The 21,448-nt window shown below is 53.3% G+C and overlaps 1 protein-coding gene across 3 annotated transcripts; it reads left to right on the top strand.

The window, feature by feature from the left end:
* Window positions 1-97: 97 nt before the first annotated feature.
* Window positions 98-19,551, top strand: SEZ6L2 (seizure related 6 homolog like 2). Of its 3 annotated transcripts, XM_012764263.2 has the most exons (18): window positions 98-703; window positions 1,644-1,778; window positions 2,497-2,796; window positions 3,170-3,306; window positions 3,561-3,762; window positions 8,889-9,074; window positions 9,732-9,900; window positions 10,700-10,863; window positions 12,648-12,848; window positions 13,294-13,432; window positions 14,240-14,436; window positions 14,554-14,748; window positions 16,902-17,093; window positions 17,202-17,393; window positions 17,904-17,942; window positions 18,123-18,240; window positions 18,364-18,460; window positions 18,979-19,551. In XM_012764263.2, exons 1-18 carry the CDS (start codon window positions 625-627, stop codon window positions 19,006-19,008), a joined length of 2,772 nt encoding a protein of 923 aa, XP_012619717.1. In that variant the 5' UTR covers window positions 98-624; the 3' UTR covers window positions 19,009-19,551. The 3 variants fall into 3 exon arrangements, with proteins under 3 accessions (XP_012619717.1, XP_012619719.1, XP_012619718.1); XM_012764265.2 differs by lacking the exon at window positions 17,202-17,393; XM_012764264.2 differs by lacking the exon at window positions 17,904-17,942.
* The last annotated feature ends 1,897 nt before the right edge of the window (window positions 19,552-21,448 follow it).

The following is a 21,448-nucleotide window of genomic DNA, read 5'->3' as shown; positions in this document are numbered from 1 at the left end:
CTCCATCTGCACTTCCTCCTCCTCCCTCCCGCTCAAATAAATCCCAGGCCCCTCCTTTCGCCCGTCCCCAGGATCTGACGTGGGCTAGACACCTTTCACAGCTTCTCCCTCCCGCAGCTCCAGTGCCCGAGCTTCGCTCTCCCGGTTCCCCAACCCCTTCCCCTCCCCGATAAGCCCCGCTAGAGCCCAGCAGGGACCCTCTCGATCCTCAACCCCACCCTAGGCCCCCCGGAAGCTGCCTTCCCTCTCCCCAGTCCCTTACCTTGGGATCCAGCCAGCCCAGTGGACCCAGGCCCCTGAGCAAGAGGATAACCCAGGCCACCCAGCCCCTTCGGCCCTCTGGGCCCCACCCCCTGCAGCCGGAGCCGCGCCCCCTCTACCACAGATTCAGGAGTAGAGGACAGAGGAGATTGAGCAAAGGGGGTGGGCTCCAGGCAACCCCTAGTCCAATTCTGCCCCTCCTTCCCAAGGGGCAGAGAAATTGTCTTCTTTTGCTGACCCTTAGCGGGGGGGGAAAAAAAAGAAAAAAAAAGAAAAGAAAAGAAAGATAAAAGGAGACGGAGGAAAGGTGGCCGCTAGATTATTTAGGACAGGCACAGAGGAAAGAAATCGGTGTGAGTCGCCATGGGGACTCCCAGGGCCCAGCACCGGCCGCCTCCCCAGCTGCTGTTCCTAATTCTGCTGAGCTGTCCCTGGATTCAGGGTAAGGACATGAGAGTGTGGGGGTGGGCCCTGAGAAGGCCCGCAGCGGGGTCCTCTATCCTCCTTTCTCCTAACATCCTGGGTCTTCCAAGCTCATGGAGGAGGGGAGGGGCACAGCTGTTGGGGAAGGGGCAAGCCAGGGCTTTCCAGCTCGAACCTGAAGCCTCTTAACCTCCAATATTGAGGAGGTGGGGAAATGAATGAGGGGAGCTTCTAGCAGCATCTCAGGGGTTAAATCCAGATAGGAGGGATAGGAAAGTTGGGGGGGATGTCTGCGGAGGTGGCAGAAGCACGCAGGGTACCTGGGTGGGAGAAGGAGGTACTGGGAGAGATGCCAGGCACCGCACACACAAATGTTCTTGGACATATGGACAAAGACAGATGAACAGAGGCAGGGCTCAGAGGCCAGATATTCAGTCCCCCACTCTGACCCCCAGCCAGACTCCGGGAAAGGAGGCAGAGCCTGCAGAGAATGAGAGAGAGAAGGGGGGAGAGAGAGAGAGAGAGAGAGAGAGAGAAAGGGAGAAAGACAGCCACGCTGCAGAGACAGAAACCCAGAGAGAAAGCTGGGCACTGCAGAAGCAAGGGCTGGGAGGTGCTGCCAGACCCTCTGCAGAGCCCCGGGGTTGGGGGAAGATCACCACTGAGGTGAAAAGGAAAGCAGCGCGGATGCCTCCCTCTGCTCTGCTGGCACTGTCCAAGGTTTATAACAGCTGAGATGCTCACTGAAGGCCCACACAACCAGGGGTGGGAAGAGGAGTAGGAGTGTGAGGGGCAGCTGGGAGGCCCTCCCCTGATCTTGGCTGTCAGCCCAGCCTTGGACCCTCTGAGCCCCCACAGGCCCAGCTGATGAGGGAGGGAAGAAGAGCTCTGGAAAAGAGCTCTCCGGAGAAGAAAGGGATGTGGAGAAGTGGAAAGGCTCACACAACTTCACCTCCTAGGTCTGCCCCTGAAGGAGGAGGAGACACTGCCGGAGCCTGGAAGTGAGACCCCCACCGTAGCCTCCGAGGCCCTGGCTGAACTGCTCCATGGGGCCTTGCTGAGGAGGGGCCCGGAGGAGATGGGCTATCTGCCGGGTGAGGCTCCTGGAGTGGCAGCAGTGGCCTTGAGGCAGAGGGAGGGACATTGGCTCAGGGAGATGGGGGGCCTGGCTAGGGAGCAAGCGAAGCAAGCAGACAGAGGCTGCAGAGTGGCAAGCACCCCCAGCAGGCCAGCGAGACTCTGGAGGGAGGCAGAATGAGGCAGTTGCAGAAGGAGTGAAACCTGGGCATAGTCAGAACCAGAGAAATAGAAACAGAATGATTAAGAGACAATCAGACAGAAAAACAGACACACAGAGAGAAAGACAGAAACTGAGAGAACCAGAGTCAGAGAAATGGTGGGAGAAAGAAGGAGAGAGAATGAAATACAAAAACTAGTCAATCCAGAATCATAAAATCATAGAGCAATGAGAATACAACCAGTGAAACGAAGAGTTCTAGAGAGAGTGAGACCAAGGAGACAGAAAGGTAACCAGGAGAGGTTTGAATGGGGAGGCAGAGAGAAGGGCTCAAGGAGAGCATTGGGGTGGAAGGGCCTGGGTGGGGAGGTGGGGGGAAGAAAAGGGGGTCAGTCCGTCCAAACCTTGGGAGGTAGTGGGAGTTTGGGTGGGATAGGGAAAGCTGGGGAACCTGTACCTTGTCAGGGAGGCCTTTGGGGTTCAGTAGGAGAACTCCCAGTTCCCCTGAGCCCTGTTCCCCACCCAAGGCCACCATGTGCTCCTCCTGTGCCCTGACTTCCCTTGCACTGTCCCAGGACTCGATCCAGACCCCACGCTAGCCACCCCTCCAGCGGGCCAGACTCTCGCAGCGCCCTCCCTGCCTCGGGCCACTGAACCAGGGACAGGGCCGCTGACAACAGCCGTAACCCCTAAGGAGGTCAGGGGGGCAGGCCCCACCGCGCCAGAGCTGCTGACTCCGCCCCCAGGAACCACGGCCCCGCCCCCGCCCGGCCCCGCCTCCCCGGGCCCGCCCCTCGGGCCTGAGGGAGGAGAGGAGGAGACCACGACCACCATCATCACCACGACCACTGTCACCACTACGGTGACCAGCCCAGGTGAGGCATTGGCAAGGGGATGGGGGTCGTGTCCAGGACCACAGACGTGGGAGAGGAGGACGCTGAGCGTGGGCGGGAGAGAGGCTGCTGGGAACTGTGGAAGAGGGAGTCCTAGGTACAGACGGGAGGGGTTTCTGCTTGATAATAACAAAGGCAAGCGTTTACACAGCCTTACTGTACCAGGCACCGTCCCGGGTGTTGCAGCGACATTATGGTTGGGGAAGGCAATTCTGGGTACAGGTGGAAGAGGGAGCATTGGATAAGGATGGTGAGAGATGCTCAAGAGAAGGCAGATGAGGACCTCCAGAGTCACTTGGCCGGGAGGGCAGGAGCACAGGGGTTCCCTCAATCCCAGCCACTTATATCTCTTTAGTTCTGTGTAATAACAACATCTCCGAGGGCGAAGGGTATGTGGAGTCTCCGGCTTTGAGCACCACCAGCCGCACCTTGGGGCTCCTGGACTGCACTTACAGCATCCACGTCTACCCTGGCTATGGCATCGAGATCCAGGTAACTGGACCTAAGCATGTGACTGTGAAACTTCCAAGCCTTTTCCTCTGGGCCTGTGGGGTGTGCACAGGTTTGGCCTGGGAGCCCGAGAACCTGTGTTATGACTCAGATGACCTTAAAAACTCTTCCCGAGGTCTACAGCGTGGGCACCATCGCTGTGGCATTTGGGCTGCCACACACAGGGAAAAGCAGGAGGTGGGGGGCTTACCCCCCTGGCTGACTTGCCCTGGTGGGTCTGTGTCTGGCTTCTCTAGGTGCAGACTCTGAACCTGTCCCAGGAGGAGGAACTCCTGGTGCTGGCTGGTGGCGGGTCCCCAGGCCTGGCCCCCCGACTCCTAGCCAACTCCTCCATGCTGGGAGAAGGACAGGTCCTTCGAAGCCCAACCAACCGGCTGCTTCTGCACTTCCAGAGTCCCCGGGTCCCACGGGGCGGTGGCTTCAGGATCCACTATCAGGGTGAGGAGTCTAAGGGCACTGGTGGAAGGGCAGGGGCCGCATTGGTCACAAGGAATGTCTCCAGGAGCCTTCCATGCACAGGGTGCTGATGGGGGCTTTTCCTCCTGACTGGGGCCCTGAGGTGCAGGACCCTCGGAGGAAACTCATGCAACACTTAACTCACAGATCTGTGTCTGTGTGCACATGTCCAAGTGGCAATTCAACCATTCAACTCAACAAATGTTTATCAAGTGCCTACTTCATACGAGGGCCTGTGTTAGCCTTGGGAGAGGAATGAACAAGCCTGGTGTAAATGTGACTTCAAAGAACTCAGACTCTAGGTAGGGAAACAGACAAATAATCAGGATGGTTACAATTCAACGAGATAAGTGTTATGATGGAGGAAACACAGGCAGAGGGAGCAAATATCAAGGGGACTCAAATTCTTCCAAGGAATATGGGGACACCTTCTTGAAGGAGGTAATGACTAAGCTGAGACCTAAAAGATGAGTTATCCAGGTCCACCCCGCAGGCCTGAGGGAGGAGACCATGACCACCATCATCACCATGACAACTGACACCACTACTGGTGGTGGGAGGGGAAGGAAGAGGAGGAGAAAGGCAGATGTCTAGATGGATGGGAAAGCACACTCCAAGACCCAGAGAGAAAGTGTGACCCCCAGAGGAGAAATAATGCAGCATGGAAGATAGAATTGCCCTAGCTGTGTGACCTGGGACAAGTTACTTAACCTTTCTGTGCCTCATGGTCTTATCTGAAAAATAGAAATCATAATACTTACCTTATAGTATTATTAGAAGGATCAAATGAGATAATACATGTCAAGACTTAAAACAGTGTCTGGTACACAGTGAGAGCTCCTAACTGGCAGCCATTGCTGTCACAGTCGAAGCACAGACAGTGGTGGGGGAAAAGTGGGCTGAGGAACCAGGCTGGGAGGCAGGTTGGATTCAGAGCATAAAAAGCCTTATCAGCTTCACTGAAGAGTTCAGACTACTTTAACCTGCAGGTGACAGGGAGACACTTGGAATGTTTTAAGCAGGAAAGTGACAGCCTTGGATTTGCAACTTGGAAAGATCTTTCTGACTTCTGGGGGCAGGGAAGGGGGATGTATCGGTGCATGGCTGCATTTGTGAGCATCCACCCACATGACGTACGCAGGTGCACAGTGCAAGCGTATGTTCTAGCATGCATGTGTACACTAGGCAAGGGGCCCAGCTCATGTCTGTGTAACGGACACTGCTGTCTTTTTCTTTTCTTTTTTTTTTTTTTGAGACAGAGTCTCGCTTTGTTGTCCAGGCTAGAGTGAGTGCCATGGCATCAGCCTAGCTCACAGCAACCTCAAACTCCTGGGCTCAAACGATCCTTCTGCCTCAGCCTCCCGAGTAGCTGGGACTATAGGCATGTGCCTCCATGCCCGGCTAATTTTTTCTATATATTAGTTGGCCGATTAATTTCTTTGTATTTGTAGTAGAGATGGGGTCTCGCTCTTGCTCAGGCTGGTTTTGAATTCCTGACCTAGAGCAATCTTCCTGCCTCGGCCTTCCAGAGTGCTAGGATTACAGGCGTGAGCCACCGCGCCCGGCCAACACTGCTGCCTTTTCCAAGGCCCTTCCCGTGCTCCTCAGAAACAGACAGGGAACTGTGTGCGGGCCAGTGCCCCCTTCACACCAGCTCAGGGTCTGGGTTCAGGTGCCCTGCCCTCCTTGTGAGACCTGCTGATGCCAGACAACTTGTGCACCCATTCAGGACACAACCCACGTCCGCTCCGGCCTCTCCCAAGGTCTCTGCTTGAGGACCGCTCCAAGGGCTCCTGTGTGCACAGTAGAGGCACCTATTCGTGGTGGGACCAGTGAGCTGGGGGACATGTGCTTGGTGTTTGGGGCCTGCTTGCTGGGGAGGGAGAACATGTCATGAGGATATTATAAAATAGCTTCAGATATTACAAAATGGCTCCCCACTGGTTCCTTAAGCAGTCACTTCCCCAGGGCATTGAAAATAGGACTCTTTAGGCTAAGTGGAACATTTGGGGAAGCAGGGCTACTGCATAAATTGGCCTTCTTTACTTGCCTCAGTCTTTCCTGCTTTGCCGTTGCTGCAGGCACCTTTGGGACAGAGGCTTTGTTTAAGCCCTTCCCAGCCTGCACCAGCTGGGGCCTCTGGTCCATGGTGGCCTCATTAACTTCTCTGAAAGGCCAAAGGTGCCATCACCCCTCGCCCCAAATACAGCAAGCTTTCCCACTTACGAAGCCCTTTCACCAGCCACTGTCTCAGTTGTTTCTCACAGCAGCCCTGGGAGTGGCCACTGTCAGTTCCATCTCAGAGGAAGGAAAAGACTCAAAGGTTATGTGAATTGCTCAGCCTCCTGCAGATTTATTGCAGAATCAGAAACCAGATTCCTAAGTCCATGATTCCCAGTTATTGATTAATTAAAGCTGAGGGGCGGGTGATTAACATTTTCTGAACACTTCTATGTGCCAGATGTTTTGTGTGTTTCTTTTATTTAACTTTCAGGCCAGTCCTCACTGATAGGAAACGTTATTGCCATTAACAGGGGAGAGGCCCCTAGATATGAAGTCACCTGCTCAAAGTCATGTAGCTAAAAAGTTGTGGAGCTAGAACTGGAACTCATGGCTGCCAGTCTCCAAATCCAGTGCTCTTTGCACTGTTCCACACTGCCTCTAGGCTAGGCTTTTAGGGGACAAAATAAATAAGGCATGTTCCAGTCTCATAGTAGCAAAAGACAGTGGTTAGTATGATGACAAAGTTATGCATGCAGGATTGTGTATTGGTAACAGAGCAGTTAACTCTTGGAGAGGGGAGTGGTGAGGAAGGCTTCCCAGAAGAGGCAGCACTTTAGTTACTCCTCTGAAGATGAGAAAGTGCCAAGAGGACCTTCTAGATAGGGGCAAGGGCATGAGCAAAAATATGGAGGTTAGGCCGGGCGTGGTGGCTCATGCCTGTAATCCTAGCACTATCTGGGAGGCCAAGGCGGGCGGATTGCTCAAGGTCAGGAGTTCAAAACCAGCCTGAGCGAGACCCTGTCTCTACTAAAAAGAGAAAGAAATTAATTGACCAACTAAAAATATATATACAAAAAATTAGCCAGGCATGGTGGCACGTGCCTGTAGTCCCAGCTACTTGAGAGGCTGAGGCAGTAGGATCGCTTGAGCCCAGGAGATTGAGGTTGCTGTGAGCTAGGCTGATGCCACGGTACTCACTCTAGCCTGGGCAACAAAGTGAGACTCTGTCTCAAAAAAAAAAAAAAAATATGGAGGTTGGACCTCACAAAAGTCACAAAATCACAGAAGTGTGTGTAGGATATCTGGGTTTTAGGTGCTGAACACTGAAGCTGGAAGTGCTGGGCTGGACCCAACTGTGCGAGGGCTTGACTGTCAATCTAAAGCATTCAGACTTGATTCTGTTGGCCATGAAGAGCCATCGCAGAGGGTAACATTTATTGAAATGACTGTGTTCTAGAAGGTTGTTTTTGTGTCCGTCAATCTCAGGAGACTATGGATTTCTGAAGGGCAAGGCCTGGGTCTTTTTCATCTCTCTGTCCCCAGGGCCCAGGCAAGGGAATGCTTGTTGGATTTTGAAATAGGGAGGGACTGGGTCTCTTACAGAATCACTGAGGGCTTGAGAATCAGGCAAAGCAAAGGCCCAGGCAAGCTAGTATCTCGGAAGCCCTCTGCCAACCGGAGCCTGCCTCTCCTACAAGACAGCTTTGGCTACTTCCTCCAGGAGGCCTTTCTAAACGAGTTCTGCCCAGTGCTGAAACGTAGGCACACAGAGTTCTGTCAGGATCAAGTTTGGAGCCCATCATGTACTAATAAGGGAATTTCTATTTATTTGTTTTATCCCATCTGCTTCTATAATAATTTCAGGAGGCTTTCAAAAAGAATGCAAGCAATACTATTATATAGAATAAGTAAGCAAAATGGCTGGGCCTGGTGGCTCACACTTATAATCCCAGCACTTGGGAGGCTGAGGATCATTTGAGGCCAGGAATTTGAGACTAACCTGGGCAACATGGTGAGATGCTGTCTTTACAAAATGGCCAGACTTGGTGGCACATGCCTGTAGTCCTAGCTATCCAGTGGCTGAAATAGGAAGATCTCTGGAGCCCAGGAGTTTGAAGCTGCAGTGAGCTATGATCCTGCCACTGTACTCCAGCCTGGGTGACAGAGAAAGACCCTGTCTCTTAAAAAAAAAAAAAAAAAAAAACAAAAAGGCACCAGGTATAGCTTATCAGAGTTGAAAAAATAGAATGTAGATGGGCAGGCCATTGTCGCTAGGGACAATCTTGAATCTGGTTCCAAGCTTCCTAGTAGCCAGTGCAAAAAGGGAAATTACACAGTTCTCACTGCAAAAAAAGGAGAAGATAAACCAGTTCTTCAGGAAGAGCAAAGCTTTCCCTAGTTCGTTCACTGTCACTGGGGGATTTGTTTAGGGGGCACTGAATATTAAGATCTTTAATGACAAAATAGTCAAAGTTCCTCAAGAAGTTTCATGTGATTCATGGATGAAAGTTGATGGAATATAATACCACCGTGTGCCTCCGTGGAAGGAAGTGTGGTGTGTGTGTGTGTGTGTGCGTGTGTGTGTGCGTGTGTGTGCATGTGTGTGTGTGTGTAGAGGAGAAAGTGCTCCCAGGCACTTGATAACATGGTGCCTTGGTTTCTACATGTAGAAGAAAATGGGCCACATGGTCTTTCTATGCCCACCTCAAAAGCACTGTGGTAACTCACTTTGGAAGTTGAACAAGCTCTATAAATACTACTTATTCTCATTAGAGCTGGGCAGAGTTCAGGGTAGTTGATTGACTTGCCTGAGGTCACACAGCAAAAGAGTACCAGGATCCAAAATGACTTCTCTGAGCCTCAGGTACCTCATCTATAAAATGGGGGCCAAAGTGGGTAAATTACAAAGATTAAGGAAGACTGGGGATACTGGAATGACCTCTTGATGAGACCGTGCGCCTGTGTGCGGGGCTCTAATTCTTCAGTGTGCACTCCAGTGCAGAGCCAGTCCGTGCCCTGAGGCGGGAGGAAGCACGGGGGATGGCATGAGAGGGTGGCATGGGGAAATGAGTCCGTCCTCATTCTCCTGTCTCTGCCTGGTCCAGCCTACCTCCTGAGCTGTGGCTTCCCTCCCCGGCCGGCCCATGGGGATGTGAGTGTGACAGACCTGCACCCTGGCGGCACTGCCACCTTCCACTGTGATTCAGGCTACCAGCTCCAGGGTGAGGAGACCCTCATCTGCCTCAATGGTACCCGGCCAGCCTGGAACGGTGAAACTCCCAGCTGCCTGGGTGAGTCTCCTGCCATGATGGGTGGGGGCTTCTGTGTTGGGCACCCCGCTGAGAGGGCCCTATCCTGCGCTGTCCATCTGGAGCTCCTTACACTGAGGGTCTCTATCCTTGGCGAGCCTCCATCCTTGGGTGGTCTCCATCTTGGGATATCCCACTGGAGGTTTCCATCTGGGGAGTCACCCTTTTGGAGGTCCCTTCTTTTGGAGAAGGAAACTATACTTAGGGTCCATATCTGAAGGGTCTCTATTCTGCAGCATCTTGCTCTGGGGGCTCCCCTAGCCCATGGAATCTTCATTCTGGGAATTTCCATCTCAAAGATTTTCCATCTGAAGGTTTTAATTTGGGGGATCCCTGTAACTCCCCCATCCCAGGGTATGCACATCTGGGAGGGTCTCCATTTTAGCCCAATCTCCACGCTGGGAGGGTGTCCATCCTGCGATTTTTTCTGTTCCAAGGCTGGTTCCCCTCCTGGGTAGTGCCCTGAGGAGGTCCTGTCCTCTGGGGTGAGCCCATGGGGCAGAGGCCATCCCTGGGCCAGGTCCGAGCCAAAGGTGAGGATTCGACAGCTCTCAAGATGGGCCTGAGAATGGCTGAGGCCCCAAAGAGAAGGACAAGTCATCTCAGGCTGGCCTCAACTTGTCCCTTCTCTGCCCACAGCATCCTGTGGTGGCACCATCCACAATGCCACACTGGGCCGCATCGTGTCCCCTGAGCCTGGGGGAGCTGCAGGGCCCAACCTCACCTGCCGCTGGGTCATTGAAGCAGCTGAGGGACGCCGGTTGCACCTGCACTTTGAGAGGGTCTCACTGGATGAAGACAATGACCGGTGAGGGTCTGGGCCTTGGGTCAGAGCTTCCTACCTTCCCCTCGGGGAACTAGGGAGGCTGAAGTGGGGAGTCAGACAGATTCAGGGTGGATCCTGGCTGGGATATGTGCCAGTCTAGTCCTGATCTTTCTTAGGGAGTATAGCTGTGCAACCTTACACAAATCACTTAACCTTTCTGTGCCTCAGTTTCCTCATCTGTGAAATGAAGATAATAGTACTTCCCTCTTAAGATTTCTGTGAGGATAAATGCACTAAGTTATGTAAAGTACTTAGACTAGTGCCTAAGCTAATAGGCACTATAAAAGTGCCTGCCATCTTCATTGTCATTATCATTCCTTATCTACCAACCTGGCATCCCAGCTCTGCCCCTGCTCGCTCTGTGACCTTGGGCAGGCTACTTAATCTTTCTATGCCCTAATATACTCATCCATAAAATGAGGGAATAGTAATAGTATTTGACTCAAGAATTCTTGTGAAAATTAAATGAGATAAAATGTGTAAGGGCTGGGAAAAATGCGTGGCATGTAGTTAATGTTGAATACTAATAGCTATATAAAAATAAATTAGGGCTGGGTGCGGTGGCTCATGCCTGTAATCCTAGCACTCTGGGAGGCCAAAGTAGGAGGATCCCTTGAGCCCAGGGATCTGAGGCTGCAGTGAGCTGTTACAACATCACTGTACTCTACCTGGGGCAACAGAGCGAGACTCTGTATAAAAAAAAAAAAGTTAGGAGAGCAAGCAAGGGGTCAGGTAGCTTCGAAGGGAAAATCAAGCTCCTGGCCACCTCTGTCTATCCCAGGCTGATGGTGCGCTCAGGGGGCAGTCCCCTATCCCCCGTGATCTACGACTCAGACATGGATGACGTCCCAGAGCGGGGTCTCATCAGTGACGCCCAGTCCCTCTATGTGGAGCTGCTCTCAGAGACACCCGCCAATCCCTTGCTGCTGAGCCTCCGATTTGAAGGTAACTGTCCTGCTCCCTCGCCAGGCCCCCACCCCTGCACCTTCCCCTCTCCCTGACACCAGGCACAGTCATGACACATGCTCCATGCTGGCTCCTCTCCGGGTTTGGATCCCTGAGACCCGATTTTCCTCCCTGCCCCAAAACTACAAGTATCCTTCATATGGATCCCTTCTCCCTCCCCGAGGTTGCCTTTTCTGTTCAAGCTTCAAGTTTGGCTGGATGCAAGCACACAGCCAAGAGACCAGTTCCTTCAATCTCTCACTTCTTTCCTCCACGTTGGCTTCATTCTCGGGCAGGCTTTCCCCGGGCGATGGCCTCACTGCAGACTTACACACCACCAACTTAGTAACTCCATCACAGAGAGTGAGCACTCATATTTTCCCTGAGAGCTTCAGCAAAACGCCAGGAAAGGCTGTCGGCATTGACCTGGCTAGGTCCTGTGCCTTTGTCTGAGCCAATCGCTGTAGTTAGGCGCTGGTGGTCTTATGATTGGCAGATCTGCATCATGTGACCATCCCTGGTTGACCCCAACTGAAACTCATGGAGTGGGAGTAGGGAAGGCACATTTCCCAAAATAATAGTAGGGGTGCTGTTACCAAAAGAAGGGGGAATGGATGCTGGACAAGTAGAAACAAGGTCAGTGATCAAGGGAGAAGAGGCATTTGAGCTTGGTCTTAAAGCTGCAGTCCTCAACCCCCTGGGGCACAGCCTATTAGTGACCGGACACAGAGCTCTGCAACCCCCCCCCACTATCCCCCCCACTTCCCTTGTCCATGGAAAAATTCTCTCACAAATCTTAGGAATGGGGGAGGGGCGGGGGGCCACACAGCAGGAGGTGAGTACATTGGGCAAGGCAGTGAAGCTTCACCTGTATTTATAGCCACCTCCCATGGCTGGAGGGGCTAGTTTCTGGTATGAATCCTGGGAGAAATGGAATTGGCACTGGGCCCTGATGGATGGGTAGGATTTGGACATGATACCTTATAGGTTAAGTAACAGTGAACTAGAACCGTGGATCTGCAAAAATCAATTCCATGCTTGATTCTGAGAGTGTTAAAGTGCAAAGAGCACTGGCCTGTTAGTGAGAATTCCTACTTTCGAGGCCTCCGTACTTGTGGCCACTGCTGCTCTGTGAGTTTCAGGTTCTTTATCTGTATCATAAACACCTAAGTCCTAATTCACAGTAGTTTTGCAGCCGAAATGTGATCATGTGGGCAGAAACTAAAATGCTCTACAAATGTTCATTTTTTGCTGACTTAGTCTGAAGTAAAATCTGAGTAGCTTTGGCATGAGCTGCAATTTTGGATTCTAGCAACAGCACAGATGATCAGAATCCAACTGTTATTTTTGAGGAGAGAATACACCTACACAAGCCAGTTCTCTAAAGACACCCCTCCCCTCACCTGCCTTCCTTTGCAGTTTCCAGAGCCAAGTATCTGTAGCTAGGAATCAAGCCTTGTGGGTTTGAGACTTGATTCTGCCATTGCCTTCTGGGTGACCTTGGGCAAGTGGCTTTTTGTCTGTGGACCTCCTCATCCGTAGAATGGTGGCTGGGATTTGATTAGCCTAGAGGGGTCCTTCTAGGGGTGGGGAGGTAATGTAAATGTGTGGATGAGGAGTGTTAGGGTTTTTGACAAACTGGAGAGTGAAAGCTAAGCCCAACGCATTCTGTTTTAAGAAGCCCACTGAATAGCCAAACAATAGCTAAATTCAGCCCACGCCCTCAGTTTGAAATTCCTTGAGGTCTGTCCTAATGCCTCACTTTGTGACTGACTCCTCCCTAGCCTTTGAAGAGGATCGCTGCTTTGCCCCCTTCCTGGCACATGGCAATGTCACTACAACGGACCCGGAGTACCGCCCAGGGGCACTGGCCACCTTCTCGTGCCTCCCAGGATATGCCCTGGAGCCCCCCGGCCCTCCTAATGCCATTGAATGTGTGGATCCCACAGAACCCCACTGGAACGACACAGAGCCAGCCTGCAAGGGTGAGCCCCCCGCATCCCGGGAATTCCTTCCATTTACGGACTACCCCATGAACTGGGGGTCCTAGGAAGGCCATTCAGGAAGGAGACATACATACCCAAACCTAAGAAACCCAAGCCTTGGGTGAATCCCCATCCCTTCAGAGACTGTTTTCTTAGTTGAATCATTGGTGGGTTTCTTATCAAATTCAGGGGTCACAAACCCAAATTTCTTTAAGACCCAGAACTGGATTTAGGATTGGGTGGGTAGGTTGGAGGGGGGAGGGATTATTAAGAGCAGGGTTGCGGATTGGGTATAACAGGACCTAGATGTGGCAAGAAACAGGATCATAGATAATAGGAAACGTGTGCGTTGCTATGGTGCACACATCAGGAGTGGCGAGGGCTGTGGTGAAATGGAGACTGCATGCTGACCTGGATCCTGAACCTGACACCCCTTCTCCCTTAGCCATGTGTGGAGGGGAGCTGTCAGAGCCAGCTGGTGTGGTCCTCTCTCCGGACTGGCCCCAGAGCTATAGCCCTGGCCAGGACTGCGTGTGGGGCCTGCACGTCCAGGAAGAGAGGCGCATCTTGCTTCAAGTTGAGATGTACGTTTCGGTCCTGCAGAGGTGCAGTGGGTGTGGGTTCAGCGGAGTGTGGTGTGACAATGCACTGGCCTGCATGCTGAGCCTGGTTGGCTCTTCTGTGTCACAGAATTCGGTGGATATATGCTCTGATGAAAGAGATGACTAAGGGTCATAAGGACGGGGTGGGAAACCTATGTTCAAATCTCTTATTAGCCAGGCGACCCTGGACAAGTAAATGGGGTAATGCAGCCTTCCTCAAGGGCTATTGTGAACAATGGGCTCTTTGGGGGTTTCTAAGGCTGCGCCTGGAGCCATTTCCAGGGACCCAGGCCCAAACTGTTGCATCAGCACCCAAGGTGGGTGTGGGGATGGGAAGCTGATTTGGTCTGAGGTGGTCATGTGACTAGAAGAACGAGAGGTGGGCATGGCCTAAAGGCAGGCACTCAAGCGGGGCCCAGAGTTGTGCCGGGCGTCGGGGGCGTCCTGAGTATGGTCGGTGATTGGTCAAAGCTGCAGTTGGGCTGGGCCGCGGATCCACGGTGATGGATGAGGGACTGGAGGGTGGGCGGAGTTAGTATTGAGCAAGTTTGGGGATTGGGAAGCAGGAGATGGGAGGAGCCATAGGGCGGGTGGGACACGGAGGGATTGGCGCAGGAGAAACCTAGGATTGGTCAAAACGGAGGCGGCGTCTGACCTGGGGATCCAGGATCGCCGGCCAGGGCTGGAGAATAGGCGGGGTCGCTAATGAACAGAGCTGGTCATTGGGCAGAACCGGATGGGAGTTGCCGGTCGTAGCCCCGCCCTGTCATCTGGTCCCTCTCCCTGCAGCTTGAATGTGCGCGAAGGGGACACGCTGACACTGTTCGATGGGGATGGTCCCAGCGCCCGAGTCCTGGCCCAGCTGCGGGGACCTCAACCGCGCCGCCGCCTCCTCTCCTCTGGGCCCGACCTCACGCTGCAGTTCCAGGCACCACCCGGGCCCCCAAACCCAGGCCTGGGCCAGGGCTTCGTATTGCACTTCAAAGGTACAACGGATAGGGTCCTGGGATGGGCAGGGAGGCTGCACCGGAGCGAAGTCCCCGACACTGGAGGGCGCCCTGAGTCAGAGGGCAGCCTCCAAACTCACTCTGCCTTCCCTGCAGAGGTCCCGAGGAACGACACCTGCCCCGAGCTGCCACCTCCAGAGTGGGGCTGGAGAACGGCGTCCCACGGGGACCTGATCCGGGGCACAGTGCTCACTTATCAGTGCGAGCCTGGCTATGAGCTGCTGGGCTCCGACATTCTCACCTGCCAGTGGGACCTGTCCTGGAGCGCCGCGCCGCCCGCCTGCCAAAAGAGTGAGCCCCCCGGCCTCGTCCTCTCGTTCTGCGCCCTCGTCCCTACGGCCCCGCCTCCACCCTTTCTTGTCCCTGTTCCCATCTCTGTCCCCATCCTGCCTGGATTACATCCCTTCGCTCTGCATCCTACCCGGGTCTTCTTCAGGCCCCGCCCCTATGCCCTTTGGTTTCCTCTCCCGCTCGGTGCCCCCAAACTGTCCCCGCTGAGTCCCGTTCTCTTTTTCTCCGGGCTGCATCCCTCTCCCGCCGTTCTGGGCTCTGTCCGGGTTTCCTCTGGGTCCTGTCCCTGTCCTCTGCCTGTCTGAGTCCCGCCCCTCCCGGGCTCCACCCTGGTTCACCCTGGGCTCCGCCCCATCAACTCTTGGTCCCACTGTTCCTGCTCTAGGCTCCGCCCTGATCTCTCAGTCCCATCCCTTGACATTGTTAGGGGTCACTTGGCTTGTCAGGGAACTTAGTTTATTCCAAGGCAGTCACTGAAGACCTGTGCTGAGTTAGGGTTACTCTAAGAGGGTTCAGGCCCCTCATTACCCTGACAGAGTGGGAAGCCTGCCACAAGGATGTGGGGTTCCAGGTCTTCTACATTGCCCCTGGTGGGAATGGTGGGACCAATGGGGAGAAGTTTCTGGAAGCCAGATTTGGGGTGGACACAGGAAAACTCTCTAGTTGACACAGCTCCACATCCCTGAAAGGATTCATGGGATGTGAGGCCTGGATGAGGTGGAGGGTTCGGCTCAGGAGCCCCCTGCCTGAGGCTCAGGAGGGAACCTGCCCAAGGCCGCACATTGAACCTGAAGCTAGGCTTAGACCCAAGTCTCTGAATCTCTGTCCAGCACTCTGTGGCTGTGACCCTGTTCTGCTACTCCCTGGCTGAGTGACCAAGAGTCAGTCATTTGGCCACGCTGAGCCATGAGCCCCAAGGGAGACGGCAGTGACATTGACCTCTCAGGATAATCAGGGTTAAATATCATGTCCGTAAAACGTTGAGCAGGGTGCCTGGCACAGGCTTATGTACTGGAGACCCTATGAATATGACTCCACAATGGGGTTGTAGACTCAAATGCCTGCAGGGGCCAGGCAGGCAGCATACATGAGTGAAGTGGGCTGGGCATGATAAGAGGGAGGGGGACAGGAGAGCTGGCCTCTCTAATGACATGCCATGCCAGGTTGACACTGCTGAGATACAGCTGGTATGCTCTGGGATAGTGGTGACATATTTTGAATTTCACCCCAGAATGGGAGCCTGGGGTTGCCTCAATCAACCTGTTTTCTGAAATAAGCCTGAAATATAAAATGCATTGAATGTTTTGGGTTGTTGTTTTTTTTGTTTTTTTTTTTCTGAGACAGTCTCACTCTGTTGCCCTGGCTAGAGTGTTGTGGCATCAGCCTCGCTCACAGCAACCTCAAACTCCTGGGCTCAGGTGATCCTCCTACCTCAGCCTCCCGAGTAGCTGGGACTACAGGCATGCCACCATGCTTGGCTAATTTTTTTTTTCTATTTCTAGCTGGCTGGATAATTCCTTTTCTTTTCTTTTTTTTTAGACAGAGTCTCACTCTGTTGTCTGTTGCCCAGGCTAGAGTGAGTGCCATGGCATCAGACTAGCTCACAGCAACCTCAATCTCCTGTGCTCAAGCGATCCTACTGCCTCAGCCTCCCGAGTAGCTGAGACTATAGGCATGCGCCATCATGCCCGGCTAATTTTTTGTGTATATATATTTTAGCTGATCAATTAATTTCTATTTTTAGTAGAGACAGGGTCTCACTCAGGCTGGTTTCGAACTCCTGACCTTGAGCAATCCGCCTGACTCAGCCTCCCAGAGTGCTAGGATTACAGGTGTGAGCCACTGCGCCCGGCCTGGCTGGCTAATTTCTTTCTGTTTTTAGTAGAGACAGGGTCTTGCTCTTGCTCAGGCTGGTCTCGAACTCCTGACCTCAAGCAATCCTGCCTTTTCCTCCCAGAATGCTAGGATTACAGGAATGAGCCTCTGTGGCTGGCCCTGAATATTAAGTTTTTCCAGTTCATGATCTTCATTCTGAGGAACTGGTGGGCTGTGTTCAGAGGAGATGGTCCAAGGCTCAGGCCTCTCCCAGCTCTGAGCTTCTAGGAGATCTTCGAAGGCCCTAGCTTCCTCTGACCTTGCCCTTCTGCCTCCAGTCATGACTTGCGCCGACCCTGGTGAGATTACCAACGGCCACCGTACCGCCTCAGATGCTGGCTTCCCTGTCGGCTCCCATGTCCAGTACCGCTGTCTGCCTGGGTATAGCCTGGAAGGGGCAGCCATGCTCACCTGCTACAGCCGGGACACAGGCACACCCAAGTGGAGCGACCGGGTCCCCAAATGCGCCTGTAAGTCTGGGGAACACCCTGGTAAGGGTGGCTGGGTAGCCTTGGGGAGAGGCTGTCTGTCCCGTGCTCAGTAGTGCAGCTGGCACGTGACTGGCACACTCCCTGCAGTGAAGTATGAGCCGTGCCTGAACCCCGGGGTTCCAGAGAATGGCTACCAGACGCTGTACAAGCATCACTACCAGGCGGGCGAGTCTCTGCGCTTCTTCTGCTATGAGGGCTTTGAGCTTATCGGCGAGGTCACCATCACCTGTGTGCCCGGCCACCCCTCACAGTGGACCAGCCAGCCCCCACTCTGCAAAGGTGCCTGGGTAGACAAGGCAGGAGGGGCACATCAGTGTCCAGGGAGTGACAGGGCTGGGAAAGTCAGGTAGCAAATTCGAGACCAATGGGGGACCCTGCTGAGCTCTCCATTCTCCTCCCGTGGGCTCCCATCCTCACGGTATGTCCAGAAGTCCTAGGGACACTGGAGGTCATGGAATTACCCTAAAGGGTGTAGTAGAGGGGGCCTTGGTTTGGAAATCTCTTGCCCTCTCTGGATAGGCCTCAGTTTCCCTATCTGACAAACTCTAAGGACTTGTTTGGCTCAGACTGTCCAGGAATCCTGAACTTTTAGGGGTCTGGAGAAGTAGGAAGAAGGCTCTGCCCTGATCACTCCTCTCTTCCCCCCACCACGGGAAAGAGACAGTTCAGGTTGAGCAGAGGGCAGAGCAAACCAGGCAGAGCTGTCTAGCCCCGCCCCCCGGCTCCCGCCCTCCTCCCAGCATCCTCCCCTCCCTGGCTCAGACCCGGTCCCTCCCCCTCTCCCTGCAGTGGCCTATGAGGAGCTCCTGGACAACCGAAAACTGGAAGGTCAGTGAGGGCACAGGTGGAGGCCCAGGCCTGGCCAGGTCGGGAGGGCAAGGCAGAGGCCGGGGGCAGGAGGCCAGGCCCCGGAGGGGTGAGGCCCAGGGTTCAGGGCCCAGGGCAAGAGGCTGGGAGAGCCCAGGACTGGGACCAGCCTTGGCTCACTGGCCTCTCCTCCTCCCCTAGTGACCCAGACTACAGACCCGTCCCGGCAGCTGGAGGGCGGGAACCTCGCCTTGGCCATCCTGCTGCCTTTAGGCCTGGTCATTATCCTCGGCAGTGGCGTTTACATATACTACACCAAGTAAGTACCCTGCTCAGGGAACTGCTGGCCGAGGCGGATGTCTTGCTTGTCTGGCACAGGAGGCTGGGTGAGGGGACTCAGGGGCTCACCTGCTGTAAGCCGCTCATCCCCTCCCTTTCCCAGGCTTCAGGGAAAATCCCTCTTCGGCTTCTCGGGCTCCCACTCCTACAGCCCCATCACTGTGGAGTCAGACTTCAGCAACCCGCTGTATGAAGCTGGGGTGAGCCCTTCCCCTACCCCTGAAGTGCCACATCTCCCTGCTCCCCCAGGACTCCATTACCTTCTCTCAAGGTCTCCGGAATCTCTGTCTTGGGAATTTCAAATTCAGCTTCTTACAGAGGCCATGTCAATGAGCAAAGCAAGCCATGTGTGTACAATAGGGAGTGGTGAGGACTGTGGCTAATTGGAGAACGTGTGCCCCATCAAAAGGATACAGCTCTAATCCACAGTGGATACTTAGGCCCAATTGCCAGATCTTGCAGTTGTTCAAGACAATTCAGAAATTCAGATGTTTATGTCATTTTGAGGCACTATAGAATGAACCAAGCATATCCATTGGCCAGATTCAGCTCCCTTCCAACCCTGTGGCCCCTAGTGCCACACCCCCAGCCCCATAGATCCTTATTGACTTTAAAGTAAGCAATGTTAGTTTTAAAACCCAGGGTCTTTCCCCCTCCTTATGGATTCTCCTCCACCTCCATCCCACTCCAACAACTGATCTGATCTCTCTGTCTTCAGGATACACGAGAGTATGAAGTTTCCATCTGAACCCAAGACTAAGGCTGCAGGACCCAGGACGGCCCTCCCCTCCTCATTCGGGGCAGGGGAGAGTACAGGACCTGGTCTCGGCCTCCTGGCTCCCCTCTTCCCTGGCTGTGTAAATATTCTCCCCATCCCATGAGGAGGCTTTGATGGCCCTGGAGACCCTACAGTAAATAAACCAGCATCCTGTCGCCCGAAGCCGCCTCTTCTCGGTTGCCAAACAAGGGGCCTGCCCCCCACCCTACTGGCTTTTGGACCCTGGGAGGGGAACTCAGCCCCCTGCAACTCTTGAAGCCCCTCCAGCCCAGGGCACCCCTCAAGGACTGCCCCATAGCTCTACTGTTCCCTTGGCCATAAAAGCCCCTCCCCTCCCAGACGCTCTGGCTCTAGGCCTGACTCCTGGGCCGAGGAGGGTCAGAAGAGGGCTGAAGGGAAGAGCTGGAACAAGGCCCTGCCCCCTTCCTGCCCTCTCTCCCCAACCCACAGTCTCTCCACCTTTGCTTCTGGATTCTTGTTTTTGAGCAATAAACAGAAAATCACCACTTGTAACTGGGCTGGTGGGGTGTGGGAAGGTGAGTCACGGAGCGATAGAGATGGTGATGGTGACCTCTCTAGAGACAGGATGGGGAAAGGGGAACGGTCTGGAAAACAGGTACACATCCACAGCCAGACGGAGGGCAATGTTGAGGGGGCTGGCCGGGGGTCCAAAAGCCTGACTTTGGACACAGTCTCCATGATGGACTGACTGGGACAAGACCCTGTGGCTACTGCTGACCCCACCTGGCCTCCATGCAGCTGGGCTCTCCGGGCTTGGGGGGAGCTGGCAGGGGCTCCCCCCACCATCAGTGCTGGGCAGGAGGCAAACAGCTTCCAATTTGTTTCATGACCAGTTTACCTAAAATTCAACCCAATTTTGAGAATTTTTGTGTCTATTCCCTATCTTTGGGGCATTTTAAGCGTATCTGGAGCCTGGCGTGGTGGCTCACGCCTGTAATCCTAGCACTCTGGGAGGCCGAGGCAGGCGGATCGCTCAAGGTCAGGAGTTTGAAGCCAGCCTGAGCAAGAGCGAGACCCTGTCTCTACTATAAATAGAAACAAATTAATTGGCCAACTAAAAATATATACAAAAAATTAGCCAGGCATGATGGTGCATGCCTGTAGTCCCAGCTACTTGGGAGGCTGAGGCAGTAGGATTGCTTGAGCCCAGGAGTTTGAGGTTGCTGTGAGCTAAGCTGATGCCACAGCACTGTAGCCCAAGCAACAAAATGAGACTCTGTCTCAAAAAAAAAAAAAAAAAAGACGTATCTGCCATCACATGTCTACCAACTTGAGCTTGTTTTGTATCTCTGTGGATGTCCTTTTCTATTTTACCTACTTTTTTTTTTTTTTTTTTGAGACAGAGTCTCACTTTGTTGTCCAGGCTAGAGTGAGTGCCGTGGCGTCAGCCTAGCTCACAGCAACCTCAAACTCCTGGGCTCGAGCGATCCTTCTGCCTCAGCCTCCCGAGTAGCTGGGACTACAGGCATGCGCCACCATGCCCGGCTAATTTTTTTATATATATATCAGTTGGCCAATTAATTTCTTTCTATTTATAGTAGAGACGGGGTCTCGCTCTTGCTCAGGCTGGTTTTGAACTCCTGACCTTGAGCAATCCGCCTGCCTCGGCCTCCCAAGAGCTAGGATTACAGGCGTGAGCCACAGCGCCCGGCCTTATTTTACCTACTTTTGAACACTATAAGGAATTTCTAGCCTGTTTATCTAAAGAGTCTTTCTCTAAATTAACTGAATTTTAGGTAATTAAAATTTTATATTTAAAGACAAATATTTTAGGACACTTGAAAAAATGTTGAAGTACTCAGAATGCCGTTGAATTTTAAAACGTGAGGCAAACTGATCTTGGTAATAGCTTATATTTTTTAGTATCCTATGCAGACAATGCACTAAGCACTTTGTATGCGTTATATTTTTTAACCCTCACAAGGACCCTGTGAGACAGGGACAATTTATTACTCTCATTTTTCAGATAAGGAAACTGAGCCTCAGAGATGTGAACTGACTTCCCCAGGAAGCTCCAATAAACGCAAAGCTGAGATTCCCATGCACACTCCACAAAGCGCACTGTACCGCTTTCTGGCTGGTGTGCCCATAGGCACAAGGTCACAACTCAGGGTCCTCAGTACCGACAGGGGTGGCAAAGGTGGCTCCTCAGAAGCAAGAGTGGGCCTTCCCTGATGCCAAAGACCTAGGCCTTAAGGTATTAGAGTTTGGCTAGGAGGCTGGGTTTGGATCCATCGACCTCTGCCAACAGGCTGACAGATAACTGCCTGAATTAAAATATTAATAATATGCCCACACCCAGCATCCACGTCTGGGAAAAAAAAAAAAAAAAGGCTCCCCTCCTCCCACACCTCCACACCAGAAAAGCCACACCAGAGCACTGCCTGAG

This window comes from Microcebus murinus, chromosome 19 (genome assembly GCF_040939455.1).
Source record: "Microcebus murinus isolate Inina chromosome 19, M.murinus_Inina_mat1.0, whole genome shotgun sequence".
Classification (NCBI taxonomy): Eukaryota; Metazoa; Chordata; class Mammalia; order Primates; family Cheirogaleidae; genus Microcebus; species Microcebus murinus.
Note: the sequence above shows the minus strand (reverse complement) of the source record. Positions and strands in the feature narration are given on the sequence as shown.

Coding starts and splice junctions, on each gene's coding strand:
- SEZ6L2 (XM_012764263.2), top strand. CDS start 625: ATGGGGACTCCCAGGGCCCAGCACCGGCCGCCTCCCCAGCTGCTGTTC. Junction 17,394..17,903: donor CCAGCCCCCACTCTGCAAAG/GTGCCTGGGTAG, acceptor CTCTCCCTGCAG/TGGCCTATGAGGAGCTCCTG. Junction 18,461..18,978: donor ACCCGCTGTATGAAGCTGGG/GTGAGCCCTTCC, acceptor CTCTGTCTTCAG/GATACACGAGAGTATGAAGT.